The sequence below is a fragment of the Staurois parvus genome, unplaced genomic scaffold, assembly GCF_062004578.1.
Source record: "Staurois parvus isolate SC_StPar_1 unplaced genomic scaffold, SC_StPar_1.0 ptg000607l, whole genome shotgun sequence".
Lineage (NCBI taxonomy): Eukaryota > Metazoa > Chordata > Amphibia > Anura > Ranidae > Staurois > Staurois parvus.
The window spans coordinates 3647246-3666597 of NW_028318403.1; the positions used below are offsets into that span (position 1 = coordinate 3647246).

The window sequence follows — 19352 nt, forward strand, 5'->3', positions numbered from 1 at the left end:
ATTTTTAATATTTCAGAGACATACTCATCAAAATGTAGGTCTTGGTCTTGTGATTCTCACAATATAAAGCTCTTCGGTGTAGGATTTATAATTTTTAAACTACAACCGTTTGAAGATGGCAACCGCCAGTGAAGTGAGCAAGTTGGAGCAGTTTGTTTTTAACCGCTCTTCTCTGCCCTTGCTGTAGAGTGAGTTGCCATAGGAACCCAGGTGTGTGAGCAGGCAGCAGAGTGACAAGCCACTCCACCCAGTTACTCCGCCCACTCCAGTTGTAGACTACTGGTGGAGGCAAGAACACTTCACACAATTTCCCCAGAAATTGTAGCTTTTCTAGTTATTTTTATTCCTGCTTGGAGTTCAGCATTAAGGTAACCCTTCGGTAAGAACAGGTGGTCTGCCAATGATGACCTGTACTTCTAAAAATACAAGCTGCCCATGGGCGATCCTTATATTCCCGTCATGGCATGTTTTCTGCTTTATCAGCTCATTCACTTATAAAGTTGGCATGAAAAACAATCATTAAATGTCTACATTTTCTATCATATGCTAGAACAACTATAACTGTAATGAGATTTTTTTTACTGTAGGAGACATTAAAGTTCTAGTAGATGTTTTTCTTTAATATTTCAGATGGAAAGACTTGGATTCATTGGAGTGATGGAGATAGTGAATGAGGTGTATACGATCCCTGTGTTAATATCCAAGTGGATGTTACAGCTCTATTCCAGTCACATGGAGATCTTGGGTGCGGTCGGAGTGTGTTTCATCATGTGGAATGTTTTCAGCCTACTTTGTTTCTGGTATTCAGTGATACAACAGTATGTCATTCCTTGTTTTGTAAGCCGGAACAAGCATATCAGACAATATGGAGAATGGGCTATAGTTACTGGTGAGTGAGAACATCTGAAACATAAAAGCACAGAACTGAACTATGAAATGTCCATGACAACTCTTATAATAGGATTCTCCAGTCTAATAGAAAAGTGTTCATTTACTTCTAATCTCCTCCTTCCTCAGGTAACAGGAGCTATGATTCTATATTTAAAGATTTAGGGCTCATGTATGTAGCAACCGTGCACACAGAGATGGATGCAAACCTCCATTTTGGCAAAGGCCTCCATCTTCGATCATTTTCTACTCCCAATTCAGCTTCCCTCATCGCCCCTCCCTCTCTGTTGAGTGACATGTGGTCTGTTTGATGCAGAGATCAAAAGGCAGCAAACTCATTGGGAGGGCGTTATGGTTATAAACCCCAATTAGCCTGGCTCCTCTATTTCTGCGAGACTCTTGCTGGAGAAGGATCGTAAAGCCATAAACCAAGTCCTTCACTAGTTCAAAGACATTCCAGCTAGCTGTGAAACAGACTTACATTTAAAAACCCAGTTTTCCACATAATTTTATATCTCCAAATAGTAAATAATTACACAAACATGGAGCACATATTCGGATGGCTCACTTTAATACAAATCGCCTGATATATTACACCCCCTAGCTGACAGCTCCAGGAAAGCAGAAAATGATATCTTCTTAACCGTTACAACAGGTATGTCATATTTCATACCTAGACGTTCAGCAAATGCGTCTTCATATTAATCTGCTAGTGGCAAGGCTGCTAAAATGCACCAAGGGTAAGTTATGGGCCATTATATAAGCTAGGAGGGATTTTTGTTCTAGCTGGGGTCTCCACCTACACCTCCCTCCCCAAATGAGGCAATTGGTTCTCTGCTTCAAGGAGACACCCTGCTGAGTTGCTAGAAAAGCTGTTATGCTTGGAGCAGAAAGCTAAGCTAAGCTGAGTCGAGCTAAGTTGAAGATTCTCCCTTGTAACATCGGAACCAACTCTGGGAGACGGCCCCTTTGCTCTGAAACTTGAAAGCTGCTTAACCCAAGGCTTTTGGCAAGTACTTTTATCTATCTAAATTCCTTTCCGTTATCTCTTTGCTGTGCTATTGCTCTTTGTGTATATATATATATATATATATATATATATATATATATTGGCTACATCTTTTCTGTAAATATTTTTATTGCACCCTTTTGACCTTTTAGTAATAAATCTTACTTTCTGAAAGTGTTAAACTGTTTCTAAAGCTCTTTAATGCAAACTAAGAACCCCTGCCTCTGAAGAGCGCTACTGTGTGTGTTTTAAACTTTGGTATATCTCTGCCTGCGGTGACAGTGGTATACCGATGCTTATGCAAACATCATAGTGTTATTGCTGATATTGCAGAGTTTCCTCTTTCTCTGTACAAAAGGGAGGTGGTGGCAGTGTGAAGGGTTAATTGCGTAATTAACCTGACCCAGTAACAATCGCTGCCAGGCTGCAAGTACACAGATTGTGGTCCATTAGCTGGAAAATCTTTGTGCAGCAGGGCGTTGCATTGTTACGCATGTGACAGCACGGTTTTAGATTGGCTAGTCCTTTCGGTCATGAGTTTGGTGAGAAGGGCTGGGGTCTGCCGCTGCGATCGTCACAATGTACACTGCAGCTGATAAATTCATGTTTAGAAGCTGTTCAGCTATTTTTTTTTTTTTCAGCAGCCCCTGAACTCACCCTAATGTTTCCCTATGTGTCCATGTACACAACTTCATTTACAGGCAGTTGAGTTTACAGTTGTTTTTTTGAACGCCGAAAAATTGCGTTCAGAAGTCGATTTTAGCAGTGTTTCAAATGCAAAAGGTTTGTAAGCGCGGCAAACCGCGTTTTATAAGCATTTGCGTCTGAAATTTTTTGTTTAACTCTTCCAGTTCCCAAGGCTGTCCAGAGCCTTTTTTCATCATGAAAAATGCATGCAAAGCATTTTCAAGGTACTCAGATGGACAAAACACTGAACACAGGATGTTCCTACCAAGCTTGTCACACATTGTAATGATCAATTCACACTTTAGACCTCTCCCACCCTTGGAAACAAAATATAGATTAATGACCATTCACACTTCAAATTCCTCATGAAGACCCCCTGCAAGGTGACCTTAATGACTCCCTCCACCAGACACCTTTCCCACCCTTGGAAACAAAAGAAATGTTAATAAGAAACTCACACCTAATTATCTCAACACATACTGCTGTCTCTTCTACTCTTTGTATTTCTCTGAAACAGTCTGAAATAGTTAATAGTTTACCACTTTTCAGTGCATTCTGGGCATTTGGGAGGTTCTCCTGTGCTTATCTTTATAAGTTTCCAAACGCACATATACGCGGTATGCTTACGCGACTAAACAGACGTTTTTTAACCTATGTTTTCCAGCAGTCAGTTTCCATTGTTCAGAAGTGTCCCGTGTACATGGAGCCTTCTAATCATATATTGTTTTACTGTTCTGTCCCCTATAGAACAAACTACATGCAGTACTTTATCCCAAGCTGCTGGATGCTTCCTAACCCAGCTCTGAAGTCTGAACTGCACTTCCTTCTTTCCAACCACAGCTAGGAAGGAAATGGCTGCCTCCACTCTGAATACTTTCCCAAGAAAAGCAATGGCAAGAAGAATTCAGAGAAGGCACACATCAGCCTCTGCATTACTCTTGCCTCTGCTTATCTCAGGAAAGTACTCAAAGTGGAGACAAGCTGTCATCATGAAGCAGCTGTCTCCTTGGTTTTTGTCAGATATGCCGCTGCAGGAGGTAAGGGGTGCAGTTATGAGTTCATAGCTAGGGTTAGGAAGCATCTAACAACATGGGGCAGCAGAGCGGACTGCCCTTTGCCAGGGGAGCAGAGGCTTAAGTAAGTAAAAGTGCTTTTCACATCCCCTAAACCAGGGTTAGGCAACCTTAAAGAGGTGGAGATCTACCTGAACAACATGGGAGAAGTCAAAGATCACTGGGCACAGTGTCACCTCCTCACACCTGCTTTAATCCTTTAATTGCCATACTACTGTCTCGCAAACACGTGCACTGCATGGCAATCATTGGTATCAATCAAATGGTGAGGTGGTCTCATTCACTTGAATGGTTCACGCTTGGCAGGTGCTACACCCACCAACTATGACAGGGAGCATACAGTAACTGCGGAATGTGTACACCCCTGGCCATTGCAGCTACAGAGGGTGTGGTTGGGGTAGTAAAAATACATCTTAACTATGGGGATTAACCACCCTCCAAATCTAAATGAACCCTTACTGTTCTTAGCCCCCTATAAGGCTGCTTTCGCACGGATGTGCTGTAGTTTACCTGCACCGCGGGTGCAGTACATCTGCGACTTTCCTTGGTTAGCTGTGCTTTGCCATAGACTTCTATTATATCCTGCAGGTGTGGTACACTCCTGCATTCAGGAGTTTTGGTGCACTTTCAGAAAGTGCATCAAACCCGCAGGAAAGCTGCAGGTACACTGCACCCACATTGTGGGTAAATCGCAGCACATCAGCAGCCTTATATTATTATGGCCAGTGTATTGCTTCACACTGACCTGAAGATCTCTTCTTTCCTGCTGCTGGCACTACCCTGGAGACTGCTAGCCAGGATAAGAGATGGAGTGCAGTTGGTATCACTCCGCATGGGACAGGAGCCAGTACTATAGAGGAGGTATCAGCTTATGCAGCTCTTGCTCCCTACTACAGCTCCAGTTTTACAATTAGTTCCTCTATATTGCACCCCATTTGATGCTCTGGGATGGCAGCTCAGCTAGCCTAGACCGTGATCTACTAGTCACTTAGCCATGATCTACTGGCTGACCCCCACTCTAGACTAATTGTCTAATTAACCCTTACAGTGCAGGCACAGCTCAACTACAAGGGAGGACTTTTTAGTTTTCCACAATCTAGCCTCTAATATTCATTTTCCTATTTTCATTAATATTATCTTTAAAAGACTATCTTAAGAATATCTTTTCAGTGTAGCATCAATGTGTCCAGCAGACCAATTTTGTTTATTCTATCACACTTAGGCTGGCCATACACTATACAATTTTTTGCCCAATTTCCTTTAGATTTACCTTCAACTATGTAGTGCAAGGGCCTTCCTAATTGGATACATTTGAAAGTGTTGTTTAGGTTTGACCTCATATTATATGGTTTTTGGTAAATCTTAAGCAAAATTTTCAAGAAAATTGTATAATGTATGGTCAGCCTAAGGCTGTATGCACACGGGGCATTTTAATAACACTGGTAAGGTTGGCTGTATAAAGTCATATTAAAAACATGAGCTATTCAGCGTTTCTTAGGTTTTTGCATTAGTGTTTTGTCGCGTCTTTTCACGTTTGGATTGTTTTGTTTTGCTAAAAAAAATCTAAAAACGCCGCTTTACCATATTTTTTCACGTTTTACTGCGTTTTTCAGTGTTAGAGCGGTTTTCCTCCTCTAGAAACCCAGTAGTTCTGGGGTTTTTTTCCAGCCAAAAAACGCCACTGCCAAAAAATGCTGATTGCAGTTTATGTGTGCATGGACACCTAGGATAGCATGCTGGAGAGTTTACTGGCTGTAGAAAAAAACACCAAAAGCAAAAAACAGCTGCTGTAAAAAACGTCCCGTGTGCATGAAGACTAAAGCACAGCTTAACGCAGCCTTTTTCTAATAACTGTTGTTCATAATTTCTTTTCCACAGGAGCCACAAGTGGCATTGGTAAAGCTTATGCAGAGGAACTGGCAAGTCATGGGATGAACATCATCTTGGTCAGTCGCAACCCTGAGAAGCTTCAGAAAGTATCTGAAGCCATTGCTGCAACCTACAAAGTAAAAACTCGTTTCATAGTGGCTGATTTCAGCTTGGGACGTGAAGTCTATCCTCATATTAAGGAGGCTCTGAGAAATGTGGAAGTGGGTATTTTAGTTAACAATGTTGGAACATTCTATGATTATCCACAGATCATCACAGACGCTCCAGAGGACAAATTATGGGAAATTATTCATGTCAATATTGGAGCAGCTGTCATGATGGCTCATATAGTTCTCCCAGGGATGGTACAGAGGAAGAGAGGAGCCATTGTCAATGTGTCCTCTGCGACTTGTTGCAAACCCACACCTCTAATAACCATGTATGCAGCTTCCAAGGTAATGTATCTACTTGACTATCTGTGAGCGCACTGCTGGAAAATCAGTATAACTTACTTTTCTAACCTTGATTTAAAGTATATGTAAACTCAATAATTGTGCTCTCAAATTTGCTTTGCCATGATCGTTTCACAAGTTATTTTATTTTAACCACTTGCCTACCGGGCACTTATACCCCCTTCTTTACCAGGCCAATTTTCAGCTTTCAGCGCTGTCGCACTTTGACAATTGCACGGTCATGCAAGATTGTACCCATATGAAATTTTTATCATTTTTTTCTCACAAATAGAGCTTTCTTTTGGTGGTATTTAATCACCGCTAGGCACTTTACTTTTTGCGCTATAAACAAAAAGTGTGCAAATAATTTGGAAAAAAAAAAAGTTTCTTTGTTTCTATTATAACATTTTTCAAACAGGTAATTTTTCTCCTTCACTGATATGATGAGGCAGCACTGATAGGCAGCACTGAAGGGCACTGATAGGCGGCACTGATAGGCAGCACTAATGAGGTGTCACGGATAGGCGGCACTGATGATGGGAACTGATAGACAGCACTGATAGGTGGCACTGACTGGCATCACTGCTGGACACTGACTGGCGGCACTGCTAGGCATTGACTGGCACAACCGCTAGGCACTGACTGGCAGCACTGCTGGGCTGCATTGATGGGCACGGGTGGGTGGCACTGGTGGGCACAGGTGGCTGGGCACAGGTGAATGGCACTGCTGGGCACAGGTAGGTGGCACTGCTGGGCACAGGTGGTGCACTGCTGGGCACAGGTGGGTGGAGCTAGTGGCGGCACTGCTGGGCACAGATCGGCAGAACTGGTGCGTGGCGATGCTGGGCACCGATCATCAGGGCACTAATCATCATTGCCCTGATGATCGGTGCCGATCCCCGCTCTGACAGCTGCCGGTTCTCGGCAGTACTTTCCTCACGCTCTGACAGCGTGAGGAAAGTGCAGCCGAGAACCAACAATTGCATTTCCTGGTGATCAGCGTGTCATTGGACATGGCTGATCACGTGGTAAAAGGCCGCTGTGATTGGCCTTTTACCACATCACGTGTTCAGCTGTGTCCTATGAACACAGCAATCACGGAGATCACCGGGTGCGTGCCCCCGGGGGCGCGCAGGAGAGCACGTTCTGGGAGGACGTCATATGACGCCCTCCCAGGACTAGCCGGCCGCAGTGTAGCCATCATTCAGCTATCTGCAGTTGGCAAGTAGTTAAGGAAACACACACTGTGCTTAGTGTTAAATAAATAAAATCTCTGTAAAGATACAAGATAAAAGCAGCACTCACAGATATCACAATACTATGATACCTAAATTACTACATATAAACAATGTGTTTCGCTATTTTATACTCCATCAATACTATGATAAATACAATAAACAACCTCCACATCCACTGCTTGTGCGTGCTCCCTGGGAGCGTGCAGCACCGCGATACGGTGCCCGCTCTGTCCGAACACCGATCGCTGTATGGGACCTCTGTGTGAGGTCCTGATCATGTGATCACTGACTGGCCAATGAGTGATCACATGAACAGTAGTAAACATGATGTCACTTCCTGACATTGCTTACTACATGTTAAATCTGTGAATGATCACAGAGCTCACATGGTACAGGGCCATTCACAACAGCCCTGTACCATGTGACAAACTGATCAATCACAGCTCTCACAGTATTTCTCAATGGCTGCAGCAATGCAGCCAGAGAGGAGAAATGATTGCTTTTACACCTATAAAGGCTGTAAAAGCAATCAGTGTAAAGAAAAAAAAAAAAAGGAAAAATAATCTTCATCACCCCCCCACAAGTAGTACAGTGTCACTATGGTGATACTGTACTGCTAGGGTGACGGTATGTTAAAACAACAAAAAACAAATAATATGAAATTGTAGAATTTTTTTTTTTTTAAAAAATCATAATTTTTGGTTCTAAACTAATTAGTTTTTTTTTGTTTTGTTTTTTACTAAAAAGATAACTGAATACATTTTGGCCAAGAAGAAAGATTATTTGCAAAATTTTAAGAAAAACACTTTTTTTTTTTCAAAATGTTTGGAATTTTTCATTCTTATAGCAAAAAAATAAAAATCTGAGTGGTGAATAAATACCACCAAAATAAAGTTTTATCTGTCTCAAAAAAATGCTAAAAAATTCATATGGGTACAGTGTTGCATGACCGCGTAATTGTCATTCAAAGTGTGATAGCACTGAAGGCTGAAAATTGGCCTGGGCAGAAAGGAGGTGAAAGTGTCTGGACTTGAAGTGGTTAATAAAGCAAGTCCACATAAGCAGTCCAAAGGTGATTATAAAGTGCATCGACTTGTGAAACTCAGCTATTTGAATCACCTTTACCAACTCCAGTGCTCCACCGACCACAACATAAACATGCTCACCAGAGCTCAAGACAACACAAGAGGTCTAAGATCTCTTTAAATCTCTCACAGGGGGATAGATGGCTTCACCTGTGCAGGATATCGGTCAAACGAAAGCCCAGTCTCACAAAAAAAAGAGAGGGGGAACCACATAGTGTAATAAATTTTTTCCCGCTTCTATTAATTGCCCTCCTGAGGATTTATGCAGACGATAGACAAGTTAAAAACTGGACGTTTTTTTTTTTTTTAAAACGAAAAATCGGTTAATTTTTACCAACAACGGTAAAAAAATCGGCCGATTTTCGTCCCGTCTACGGCTGGCATTTTTACTTCTGTCCCGTGCAGAGAGCTCTGCTATTATATTTTACATGAAAAAGTCTTGCGGTTGCAACAATGTATCCATTTGTATCCATTTCGGATACAGATGTTTTTATTTGGATACAAATAGACACATTGTTGCAACCGCAAGACTTTTCATATAAAATATTATAGAGGACTGGAATCTCCCTCCTCCTCCATTTTTTTTTTTATCGGTAAAACAATCTGCCAATCGTCAAAATCGGCCGCGATTTTTCCAACCGATAAAAAAAATGTTCCAAAACCCCTAAAAATGGCCAACCAATTAACCCACTAATGGTGCAAAAATCGGCCAATTTTTGACCCGTCTGTACCCCCATTCCTGACCAGGCCACTTTTTGCGTTACAGCACTGCGTAACCTTAACTGACAATTGCGGTGACATGCAACGCTGCACCCAAATGAAATTTACATCCTTTTTTTCCCATGAATTGAGCTTTTTTCAGTGGTATTTGATCGCCTGTGCATTTTTTTGTTTTGTTTTTTGAGCTATAAAAAAAGACAAATTTTGGGAAAAAAGCTATATTTTTGACTTTTGCTATTAAACATGTCCAGTAAAAGAATTAAAAAAAATCAAATTTCATCATAAATTTAAGCCAAAATGTATTCTGCTCCATGTCTTTACTAAAAAAAAATTCCACTACATGTAAATGAATTGGTTTACGTGAAAGTTATAGCATTTAATGGCTGTATATATACTGGGTTTTTTAAAATATATTTTTAATAGTAATGGCAGCAATCCGTGATTTATAGCGAGACTGCGGGACAGTATTCTGACATGGGGGAAACTGACTTGGTGTCACTGACATCCCCAGTGACACCAATACAGTGATCAGTGCTAAAAAAAAGCACTGACACTGTACTAATGGCACTGGGCAGGAAGGGGTTAACATGAGGGGCGATCAAAGGGTTAACTGTGTTCTGTTTTACACTGTGTCCATGTGCTTCACTGCAATCACACTGCTTTGCATGGCTGTGCTGTGCACAGCCATCTAATTCAGTGTGCATGAGCCGACAGGGAGGAGAATTGTTTTGTTTACCAACAGTTCTCCTCCCCGTTAGATCCTTGGAAATCACCAGCGCCAGCGAGTAATCACTGGCCGGGACCTGATGATTGACAGCCGCGGCCTCCTACCCGGAAATGCAAAATCACGTATGTATACGTGATTTTGCGCACCCGTGCTGCCCTGTAGCAGTATTTCTGCTATAAGGCGGTTGGAAAGTGGCTAAAATCCAGATTGCATACTCACACAGCAAAAGGGCAGCCAGGTGTTAACAAGAAACAGCTGCCGCTCATCCAAGCTGGCGTGATGACTTCATCGCTTGACCCTGCCCTTACGTGCTATATTACACAGAATATCATCCGAAGGATGCCAGAGTAGCTACTGTGGCATCCCTCAGATGATGTTCTGTGGAATGAAACCAGTAGGGGCAGGGTCAAGCAGTGGCATCATCATGCTGGCTTTCATGAGCGGCAGCTGTTTCTTGCTAATGCCTGGCACATGCATGTTCCACAATGGTCATGATTAGAAAACTCGCAAAAAATTACGTGCAGCAGATGCTGTTAGCATGCATTTAGGCAAGAAGTGGTTGTAAAGAGGCTGCCGGAAATCATCAGTGATTGTTTTCTCTCTCCAATCTAAGCATTGAAAGTGTGATCTCTGTAACTTACAGTTGTGATGAGATAACAATAACTTGAATCTCAGTTGGATACCACAGTCAGTGACTCAATCAAGGTGATATCTTGTAGATCTTGTGAAGTTTATTCAATAAACTGAGAGAATCTTACAACAATGAACATCTGATAGGTCAAAAGATCATAATGTATAAAATGGAATAAAATCAGTGAGCGCTTTAGAACTAGCTGCTGAAGCACACAAAGGTAACCTAGTAAAACCTCATAGAAACTAGTAATAAAAAAGTGCAGCGCTAGAATAATAAACACTGATAAAAGAGCAAATAAATAAATAATGTGACAGTTCGTGGTAAAAAGTGCTTGGTACAAAGGTTGATAGTGACTTCAAACTTCAGTGGCGTGTGAGAAGTGTGGTAAAAATACGCACTCACCAGATGCGTATTTTAAATACACATGTAAATAATATAGCCAGAGGTGCAACTCTCAGGATGCATGAGCACTTTTTACCACGAACTGTCACATTATTTATTTGCTCTTTTATCAGTATTTATTATTCTAGTGCTGCACTTTGTTATTAAAAGATCATAATGTTCCCGGCTGAGACATGAGGCTTGCTGCAATGCCTTACTGGGAAAAGGGGTGGGCTATCTATACAGCATTAACTAAACCAAAGGAAAGGGAGGAGCACAGACAAAATATAGAAAATACTTAAAGGCATATGTGAAACATGACAGTGATGATATGCAACAAAGGATGAAATAAATCGCATGTAAATAAGGAAATGACGGTTATCAGCATTCCTCTCCTCACGAGCTGTCGCACTGACAGCTCATGAGGAGAGGTAAACCGGTATTCGGCATTCCTCAGAGGGGACCTGTACGCTGATCATCAGGGCACTGATCATCAGTGCCCTGATGATCAGTGTAGCCCCATCAGTGCCACCTGTCAGTGCCCATCAATGCCACCTGCCAGTGCCACATCAATGCCACATATCAGTGCCTACCAGTGTATATCAATGCCACATATCAGTGCCCATCTGAGCTACCTTTCAGTGCCGCCTATCAGTTCCAGTCAGTGCCATATGAGTACTGCCTTTCAGTGCCCATCAGTGATGCCTGTCAATGCCCATCAGTGCCACCTACCAGTGCCTCCTCATCAGTGCCCATCAGTGCAGCCTCATTTAGAGCACATCAGTGAAGGAAAAAAATCACTTATTTATAAAATTTTACAACAGAAATTAAGAAACTTTTTTTTTCAAAATTTTCAGTTGTTTTTAGTTTGTTTAGGAAAAAAAAACAGAGGTGATTAAATACCACCATAAGAAAGCTCTATCTGTCTCCAAAAAATTATAAAAATGTCATATGAGTACAGTCCTGCATGACCGCGCAATTGTCATTCAAAGTGCTACAGCACTGAAAATTGGCCTGGACAGGAAGGGGGTGAAAGTTCCTGGTAGACAAGTGATTAACAAACTTTAGATTTTAAGTACAGGGCCGTTTTAGCATATGTGACCCATAGTAGACCTATAAAGGCCCCTTAAAGATTTATAGTTTTGGATAGAGTAAGTTGAAGATAACATCCTAATTAATTTATTTTTTGCTGTCCTTGGGGAAATTTCACTTTCAGTCTCAGGTACATAATAGGAAATAAGATAAATTCTCTACAAAGAAAGGGAACTCCTCTCTTAGACAATAGAACATTTATCATCATGTCCTGTTCTGGTGACAAATCAAATTTTTTGGGATTTCTAATCTTCTTTCTCAAAGACAATGGTCAACAGGACTAACAGAGAAAGTTAATCCAGCTTTGATACAGACAGCAATAAAAATATGACAGAAGTCATAATCTTTCCCTTTCCTTGAAAAAAATGTTTTTACTATTTATACACTTTATTTCCACTGAATGCAGCCTTTTTGTTTTTGCATTTGACATACTTGTGACTGAGTATAAGTTTTATTTATACAATATATACCAAATCAGATTAATGTTCTCTCTTTACAGTCTTTTATGGATCAGTTTTCGCGAGCACTACATTATGAATATGCTTCCAAAGGAATCTTTATTCAGAGCTTAGTCACATATTTTGTAAAGACCAATTTGACAGATTTTAGTACATTCTTGAAGACAAAGCCATTCATTGTTCTTGACGCTAAGGATTATGCTCGTCAAGCTGTAAGAACCATTGGAATATCATCAAGAACAGCAGGACACTTGTCTCATTCTATCCAGGTGAGGATTATTGGAAGTACAAATATGGGTAATGGTAGTGGTGTATTTTAGTTTTGTGCTGCCCTAAGCCGGTCTAAAAAAATCGGGCGCCCCCCATCTAAATTTGTCCCACCCCTTCCTGTTCAAGATCCATCTCTTCATCTGTAAACTCTGACCCTTCCTCTTCAGGCACCAGCTCTTCCTATTAGAGCTCCACCTGAGGAGTTGGTCAGAGACTGCAGACAGGATACAGGGGAAGGTCAGAAACTGTGGACATGATACAGGAGAGGGTCAAAGACTGCAGACAGGATATAGGAGAAGGTCAGAGAATCCAGACAGGATACAGAAGATGGTCAGAGACTGCGGACATACTACAGGAGATGGTCAGAGACTGCGGACATACTACAGGAGATGGTCAGAGACTGCAAACATGGTACAGGAAATGGTCAGAGACTGAAGACATACTACGGGAATGGTCAGAAACTGCGGACATACTACGGGAGAAGGTCAGAAACTGTGGACATGCTACAGCAGATGGTCAGACCTGAGGACGCATGGCAGTAGTTGCCTCGGAGGGCAACATGCCCTCTCCCAGGCTGGAACAATCCTATACAGGAAAGACCCAGAACTTAGTGTGCTCACAGAATATATACAGTTACCCAGCATGCCATCAGAGCCAGTCTCTCTGGGATAGGCTGGGGCTGTATCAATATTAACACTGCCATCTGCATAGCTCCACACTTATCATCCAGAAATCTCTCATGTTTCCTGGATAAAGAGGAAGCTATAGGCAGACTGGCAGCAGCTGGGCACACAGAGCAGACCTAACTAAATAAACACAGCTCACCAAGTACAGTGATCTAAGTAAGCTTTTACCTAACAAGTAATTACAGCCACTACAGAATGACATCTAAATTTACCTATCTAAACCCAGCGGAAAAGTGGTGGAGCGCAGTTCCGGCACCTCCAGCACTGAATATATGCAATGGCAAAAGGTGTGCTGGAGGGTCTGTTGATGCTGGCTGCTGGGGCATCTATTGTTGCTGGAGGGGATTTAATTTGGAGTGGAGTCTATTGTTTCTGGGAGGCATCTACAATTGAGGGAGAGGTCTATTGATGATGGATGCTGGGAGACCTGTTGTTGCTGCTGGGGGTTTACTGTTGCTGGGGTGGTATGTTGTAGAGGGGATCTATTGTTGCTGAGGAGTCTATTGTTGTGGGGGAATCTTTTGTTGCTGGCTGAAGGGGATTTATTTTACTTTATTTTCTTGTTATCATTAACAAATTGCATAGAAATTACTTAGCACCACAAAATTATACTTAGATCTGTATTCTCTAAAAAGGGTGGTACTGGGAAGTGGATACGGGTGGAACCAAGGAACGGTGAGGTAAGGGGGTGGAGACAAGGGGTGATTCAAAAAGGGGGAGTTCCTTCACCTATTCTCTGAGGAAAAAAAAGCCCTGTCTAAACACCTATCTAGGACGGTGCTACATATGTATTTCAAATGTGTATTTAGCTTTTTCTTTAGGCTACGTTCACACTAGCCTTGTGTGCAGGCGGCAGAGAGGCGTTTGGGAAGCGTTTTTACCGCTTTCCAAACGCCTCTGCCAATTCTGCACATTACAGCACATGGTGCTGTTCTAACGGGAGCGTTTGCGTCACGTCGCGTTGCGTCGCGGCAAAACGGACGCCTCTGGACGAGTCAGGAGGCTTTGAAGCCTCCTATTCTCGTCTATGGTGCCGCTCCGCAAACGCCCGGCCGGCGTTTGCGGTGCGGTTGCGACGCGGTTGCGGGGCGTTTGCGGAGCGGTAACACCACTCAAACTGCATTATAGGCGTTTGTGGGGCGTTATTAACGCTCGGCAAACGCCTAGCAACCGCCGCTAAACCGCGCATGCGGCGTTTGCGGAGCGTTTGCCGAGCGTTAAAAACGCTCCACAAATACCGGACCAACGCTTGCCAAACGCTATAGGGGCGTTTGGCAAGCGTTGGCAAAACAGCCTAGTGTGAACGAGCCCTTAGAGTTCAGCTTTCTAGCAGTAGTAAACTCTGCTTTTCAATTTGTACCTAAAGATAATAAGAGTGACCTGTAGGTAAGGTGAATGCCTCCTAAACTTGCTGTGTTGTTTAGGAGATATTCACACTTGAAGCAGCATTGCCTGCACATGTGTACTGAATTGACAGCACATTGAGTGTGCCATCAATTCAGAGTGATGTACTGCAGCCGTAACTCCATTGCTCATGTGTGGAAGTAACGTCATCATGGCCGGGCGATTCAAACAGCCGGAGAGTGTGAACCTTGATGGAAGACCAGGTGAAGATGGAAGCGTCGACAGCAGTGATCGAACACCGATTAGAGTATTAACCACTTGAGCTCCAGAGGATTTACCCCCCTTAATGACCAGGCCTCTTTTTGCTACTCGGCGCTGCACTAATTCAACTGATAATTGCGCAGTCATGCAATGCTGCACCCAAACAAAATTTATGTCCTTTTTTTCACACAAATAGAGCTTTCTTTCGGTGTAATTTGATCACCTGTGCGCTTTTTATTTTTCACGCTATAAACAAAAAAAGGCCAAAAATTTTGAAGAAAAACAATATTTTTTACTTTTAGCTATAAAAAATATATAGTAAACACAAAGTTGGTTATAAATTTAGGCCAAAATGTATTCTGCTACATGTTTTTGGTAAAAAAAATCCCAATAAGTGTATATTGATTGCTTTGTGTGGAAGTTATAGCGTCTACAAACTATGGTATAAATACTGCAATTTACGCCATTTTTCTGCTATACAGCGCTGCGCTAGTTTAATGGACAATTGCGCGATCATGCAATGTGGTACATAAATTAAATTTATATCCTTTTTTTCCCCACAAATTGAGCTCTCTTTCGGTGGTATTTGATTGCCTGTGCGGTTTTTATTTTTTGCGCTATAAAAAAAGGCTGACAATTTTGAGGAAAAAAAAAAACAATATTTTGGACTTTTTGCTATAAAACATGTCCAGTAAAAAAAAAATGCAAAAATCAAATTTAGTCATAAATTTCTGCCAAAATGCATTCTGCGACATGTCTTTGCTAAAAAAAAAAACCCAATACGTGTAAATTAATTGGTTTACGTGAAAGTTATAGCGTTTACAAATGGTGGGAAAGGTACTGGGATTTTTAGGGGTTTTTTTATACTAATAATGGCGGCGATCAGCGAATTATGGCGGCGATCAGGGACTTATGGCAGTGACCAGCGACTTATGGCGGGACTGCGGCGGACATTCTGACATTGGGGGGTACTGACTTGGGGTCACTGACATCTCCAAAAACACTAACACAGTGATCAGTGCAAAAAAAAAAAACACTGACACTACTAATGGCAATGGGGAGGAAGGGGTTAACTTTATTTTGCAGGGAAGGGTTATAGGAGTGAGGGGAGTGTTTTACTAGGGGGCGGGGGTGTGTACTGGACGGGATAAGGCTGATCAAGAAAGAGAAACTGTTCTTTCTCAATCAGCTCATCCTCGAGCTGACAGGGAAGTGACAGACAGCACAGCTACTGCAGCTGTGCTCTCTGTCACTGTTTGCCGCCGATCGCCGGGACATAGCCGCTAAGGAGCGGCTGTAACCCGGCGACTGACATCTGCGGCGGTGATCCGCGGGACAGATAGGGCAGCGGCGCGCCTATTTGTTTACAAAACACACATTTTAAAACGTGGTTTTCCCTGCGAGTGCCGCCCTGCCGCCGTATATGTACAGTGGCTGGGCGGCATGTAGTTAAGGTAAGTCTGTCATAATGTGCTAGTATGCAGTGCAAACTAGCACATTATAGCTTAAACTGCCTAGGGGACCTTTTTTTTTTTTTTTTTTAATTTTACTACTTTACTTATAAAAGAGTATAAGACTTTCCATCAGATGCACATACAAAATATAAAAAATAGATGAGCTTGCAGTGCTGAGGAGAAGCTGTTCTAGTAGAAGGTTGATTTTTGTTACCTTTTTCCCCACAGCTATCATTAACTTATTGGATTCCGGAACGGTTCTGGGTTTCCATATTTATCTTTCTCAGCAACATCTTTCGCAAAGAGAAAAATCAAAAACCAGTGAAGTTATAAGAATCCACCACTCCAATTTCTCTACTGTTGTATATGTCAAAAAGACGTGTAAAAGAGATCTTATTCTATTTCTCATTTAATTGCACAAATTATATTGTAAAAAAGGGACCCTCACATCCCAAAATTATAGCACCAATAGGAAACAAAAATGTTTAAAAAAAGCACACTTTAAAAGCACAACACAAGGCGAACGCATTCAAATCCAATAGTTTATTGTACATATTAAAATATTTTACACATAAAACCTGTCACTAGTGTGAGATACATTATATTTCCCAACTCTATAATAGAGGCGAGGGACACCTAATTATCATTAATGATACAACTCTGCTTAAGTATAATAATGTATATACTAATATATTATCCGCGCTTATGGATCTGTGAATATGAAAGTGTAGCTGCCTCCCACTCTTCTTATATCCTGAAATGGATATAGATAACTAAAACTATGAAAATTTTAGTGTGGTGCTACCCAATGTTTTAAGGTTAGTGATAAAAGGTGTGCTAAGAAATATACATATAAAGTGCTATAAAACAAAAGCACTTTATATGTATATATAAAGTGCTATTGTTTTATAGCACTCTTAACGGAAGAGTTAAGGAAACAGTGGAAGTTGTATCAAGTGCATATCACTTGCCTGTAAAAAGGGAGTCTTGGAGTTCTAGTGAGTGAACCAAAAAAAGGAGGGAGTACGAGTGTCACACGGAGGAACGAAGAACCTATTTATCATTTTAAGAGCACTTTATGTGGACTGCACCATAAGAGCACATTCTTTCAAGGATTCGCTGCTGGGATTGCATAAACTGTGTAATTTGCATAAGTGGATGATTTAAATATTTATAATTGTATAAATTTCACACAGGAGTATGTGTTTAGGTAGAGGGAGGTGTTCTGTATTACATTTTATACCAATTTGGAGGAGGATGCACTTGTAATGTAATGCACATATACATTTTAGTTTGAAGAGGATGCACTTAAAATGGAGGGAGGTGTTTTCCTCTTAATAGCCTTCAGCACTTTATATTTATATTTCTTAGCACACATTTTAGCACTAATCTTAAAGCACTGGGTAGTGCCACACTAAAAGTTTCGTAATAATAATGTATATGACAGTCACAAGGGTGCCACAAGTCTCTCCACATGCAGATGTCAACGCATTTTGTGTGTATTATCACTTCTTCAGGACTGGTTGGGTATGTATATCATTAAAGTTAAGAACAAAATACATAAATATATAAATACATATAACATATATACTGTACATTATAATATCAAATAGTACAATATAATATTCAAAAGATGCTTGCCTATTCAGACACTATGGTTCATACTTGATGGGCAGCATAGAAATTGGCCTTGAGGGCGCACACAGGAGCCAAACAGGAAAGGGCGCAAAACACACCGAGACCCCACTAGGAATACCTCACATAGAGCTCAATACCTATGTAGATAAATGAACAGACAAAATGGAGTACCATAATAAATCCCAGGTATATATCCCCTCACCAAACTACCATTATGTCCAAAGACAAAAACGAGCATGCACTTACCAGCCACGTAACCCAAAACAGCAGAGCTCGATGTTGCCAATGTGGTTATTAGGAGACTAGAAAATGGAGAAGCTAAAAGCCTAACGACCCCCAAAAGGCCGAAGGTGAAGTCTAAGAGGAATTGCTGTACTTTTAAATATTCCCAGGATATGAAACATAAATGCTGTTCCACAAAAATAGGCCCTAAAGAATAAACTGTAGGTAACACAGCAAACAAAGATTGTACAAACAATTGACTCTATAAATTGGGATAAGGAATATTACATCGTACAAAATATTGTAATTCCGCATTACATTTTCGATATTCTGTTCAGGCCACTAGCAAAATATATTGCATTTATATTTTTCCTTTTTACACTTATTATTATTATAGGCTCTATTCACTTACTTTTATCAAGTATTGCACGTATTTTACTCTTCTTTTGTCATTATTACTAACATGACCATTGGCCACATTTAAAATGGATATAAACCCCTAGGCCCCGTTCACACTTGCACATTCTGGAAATGCATGCAGAAACATGTGGTTCTGTTCGTGTTCCCGAAAACATGTGTAGCGCTACCTTCTTGATGGCCACTGAGTTTTGGGTCCCCTCTAAGCTCTGCACAGCCAGGCAAGAAGCATTTTCCATACTTCCATCCACAGTCAGTTAACAGTCCTCAAGCTTTTTTTTTGTTATTTTATTAGGGGAAATAACTTGGATAGGGTAATAGGGATTATGGGATGCCCAGCTTGATTAAACCTAGGCACAGGGACAACTTCCTTCCTATGTACAGAGAAAGATCCTGGACTGTTCTCCTCCCTGAATACGATCAGTCTTTATGGATCAGAAGCAAAGATCCTTTATGGACTAAGGACTCTCAGCCCCTCTTTGAAGGTTAGCACTGATTGTTGCAAACTACATGCTGAAGTATCTCCTCTCCCCTGTGGAAGTGCTCCCAGCTCCCCATCCTGCTGGCACTACCATCCCTCTGGCTGCTCTGAAGATCTTCAAAGACAAGGATAAAGGGTTAAGCACAGTGCCATCCCTTGAAAGCTTGCTGCACATTGAAATCTCTTCCCTTTGAATCCTTGGGTGTGCTGATGTATTTACTTGGTCCTCTTTGCTCCTTGCTACTCTTTAGGCGAGATTCCTCCTC

The 19352-nt window shown here is 41.4% G+C and overlaps 1 protein-coding gene across 1 annotated transcript; it reads left to right on the forward strand.

Annotated features, from left to right (window-relative positions):
- The first annotated feature begins 630 nt into the window (after positions 1-630).
- LOC149449713 (inactive hydroxysteroid dehydrogenase-like protein 1) lies at positions 631-17157 on the forward strand. Its single transcript, XM_089692877.1, has 4 exons — positions 631-889; positions 5536-5981; positions 12355-12582; positions 16557-17157. The coding sequence occupies exons 1-4, from the start codon at positions 631-633 to the stop codon at positions 16659-16661; spliced, it is 1038 nt and encodes a 345-aa protein (XP_089549003.1). The 3' UTR covers positions 16662-17157.
- Positions 17158-19352: the final 2195 nt, after the last annotated feature.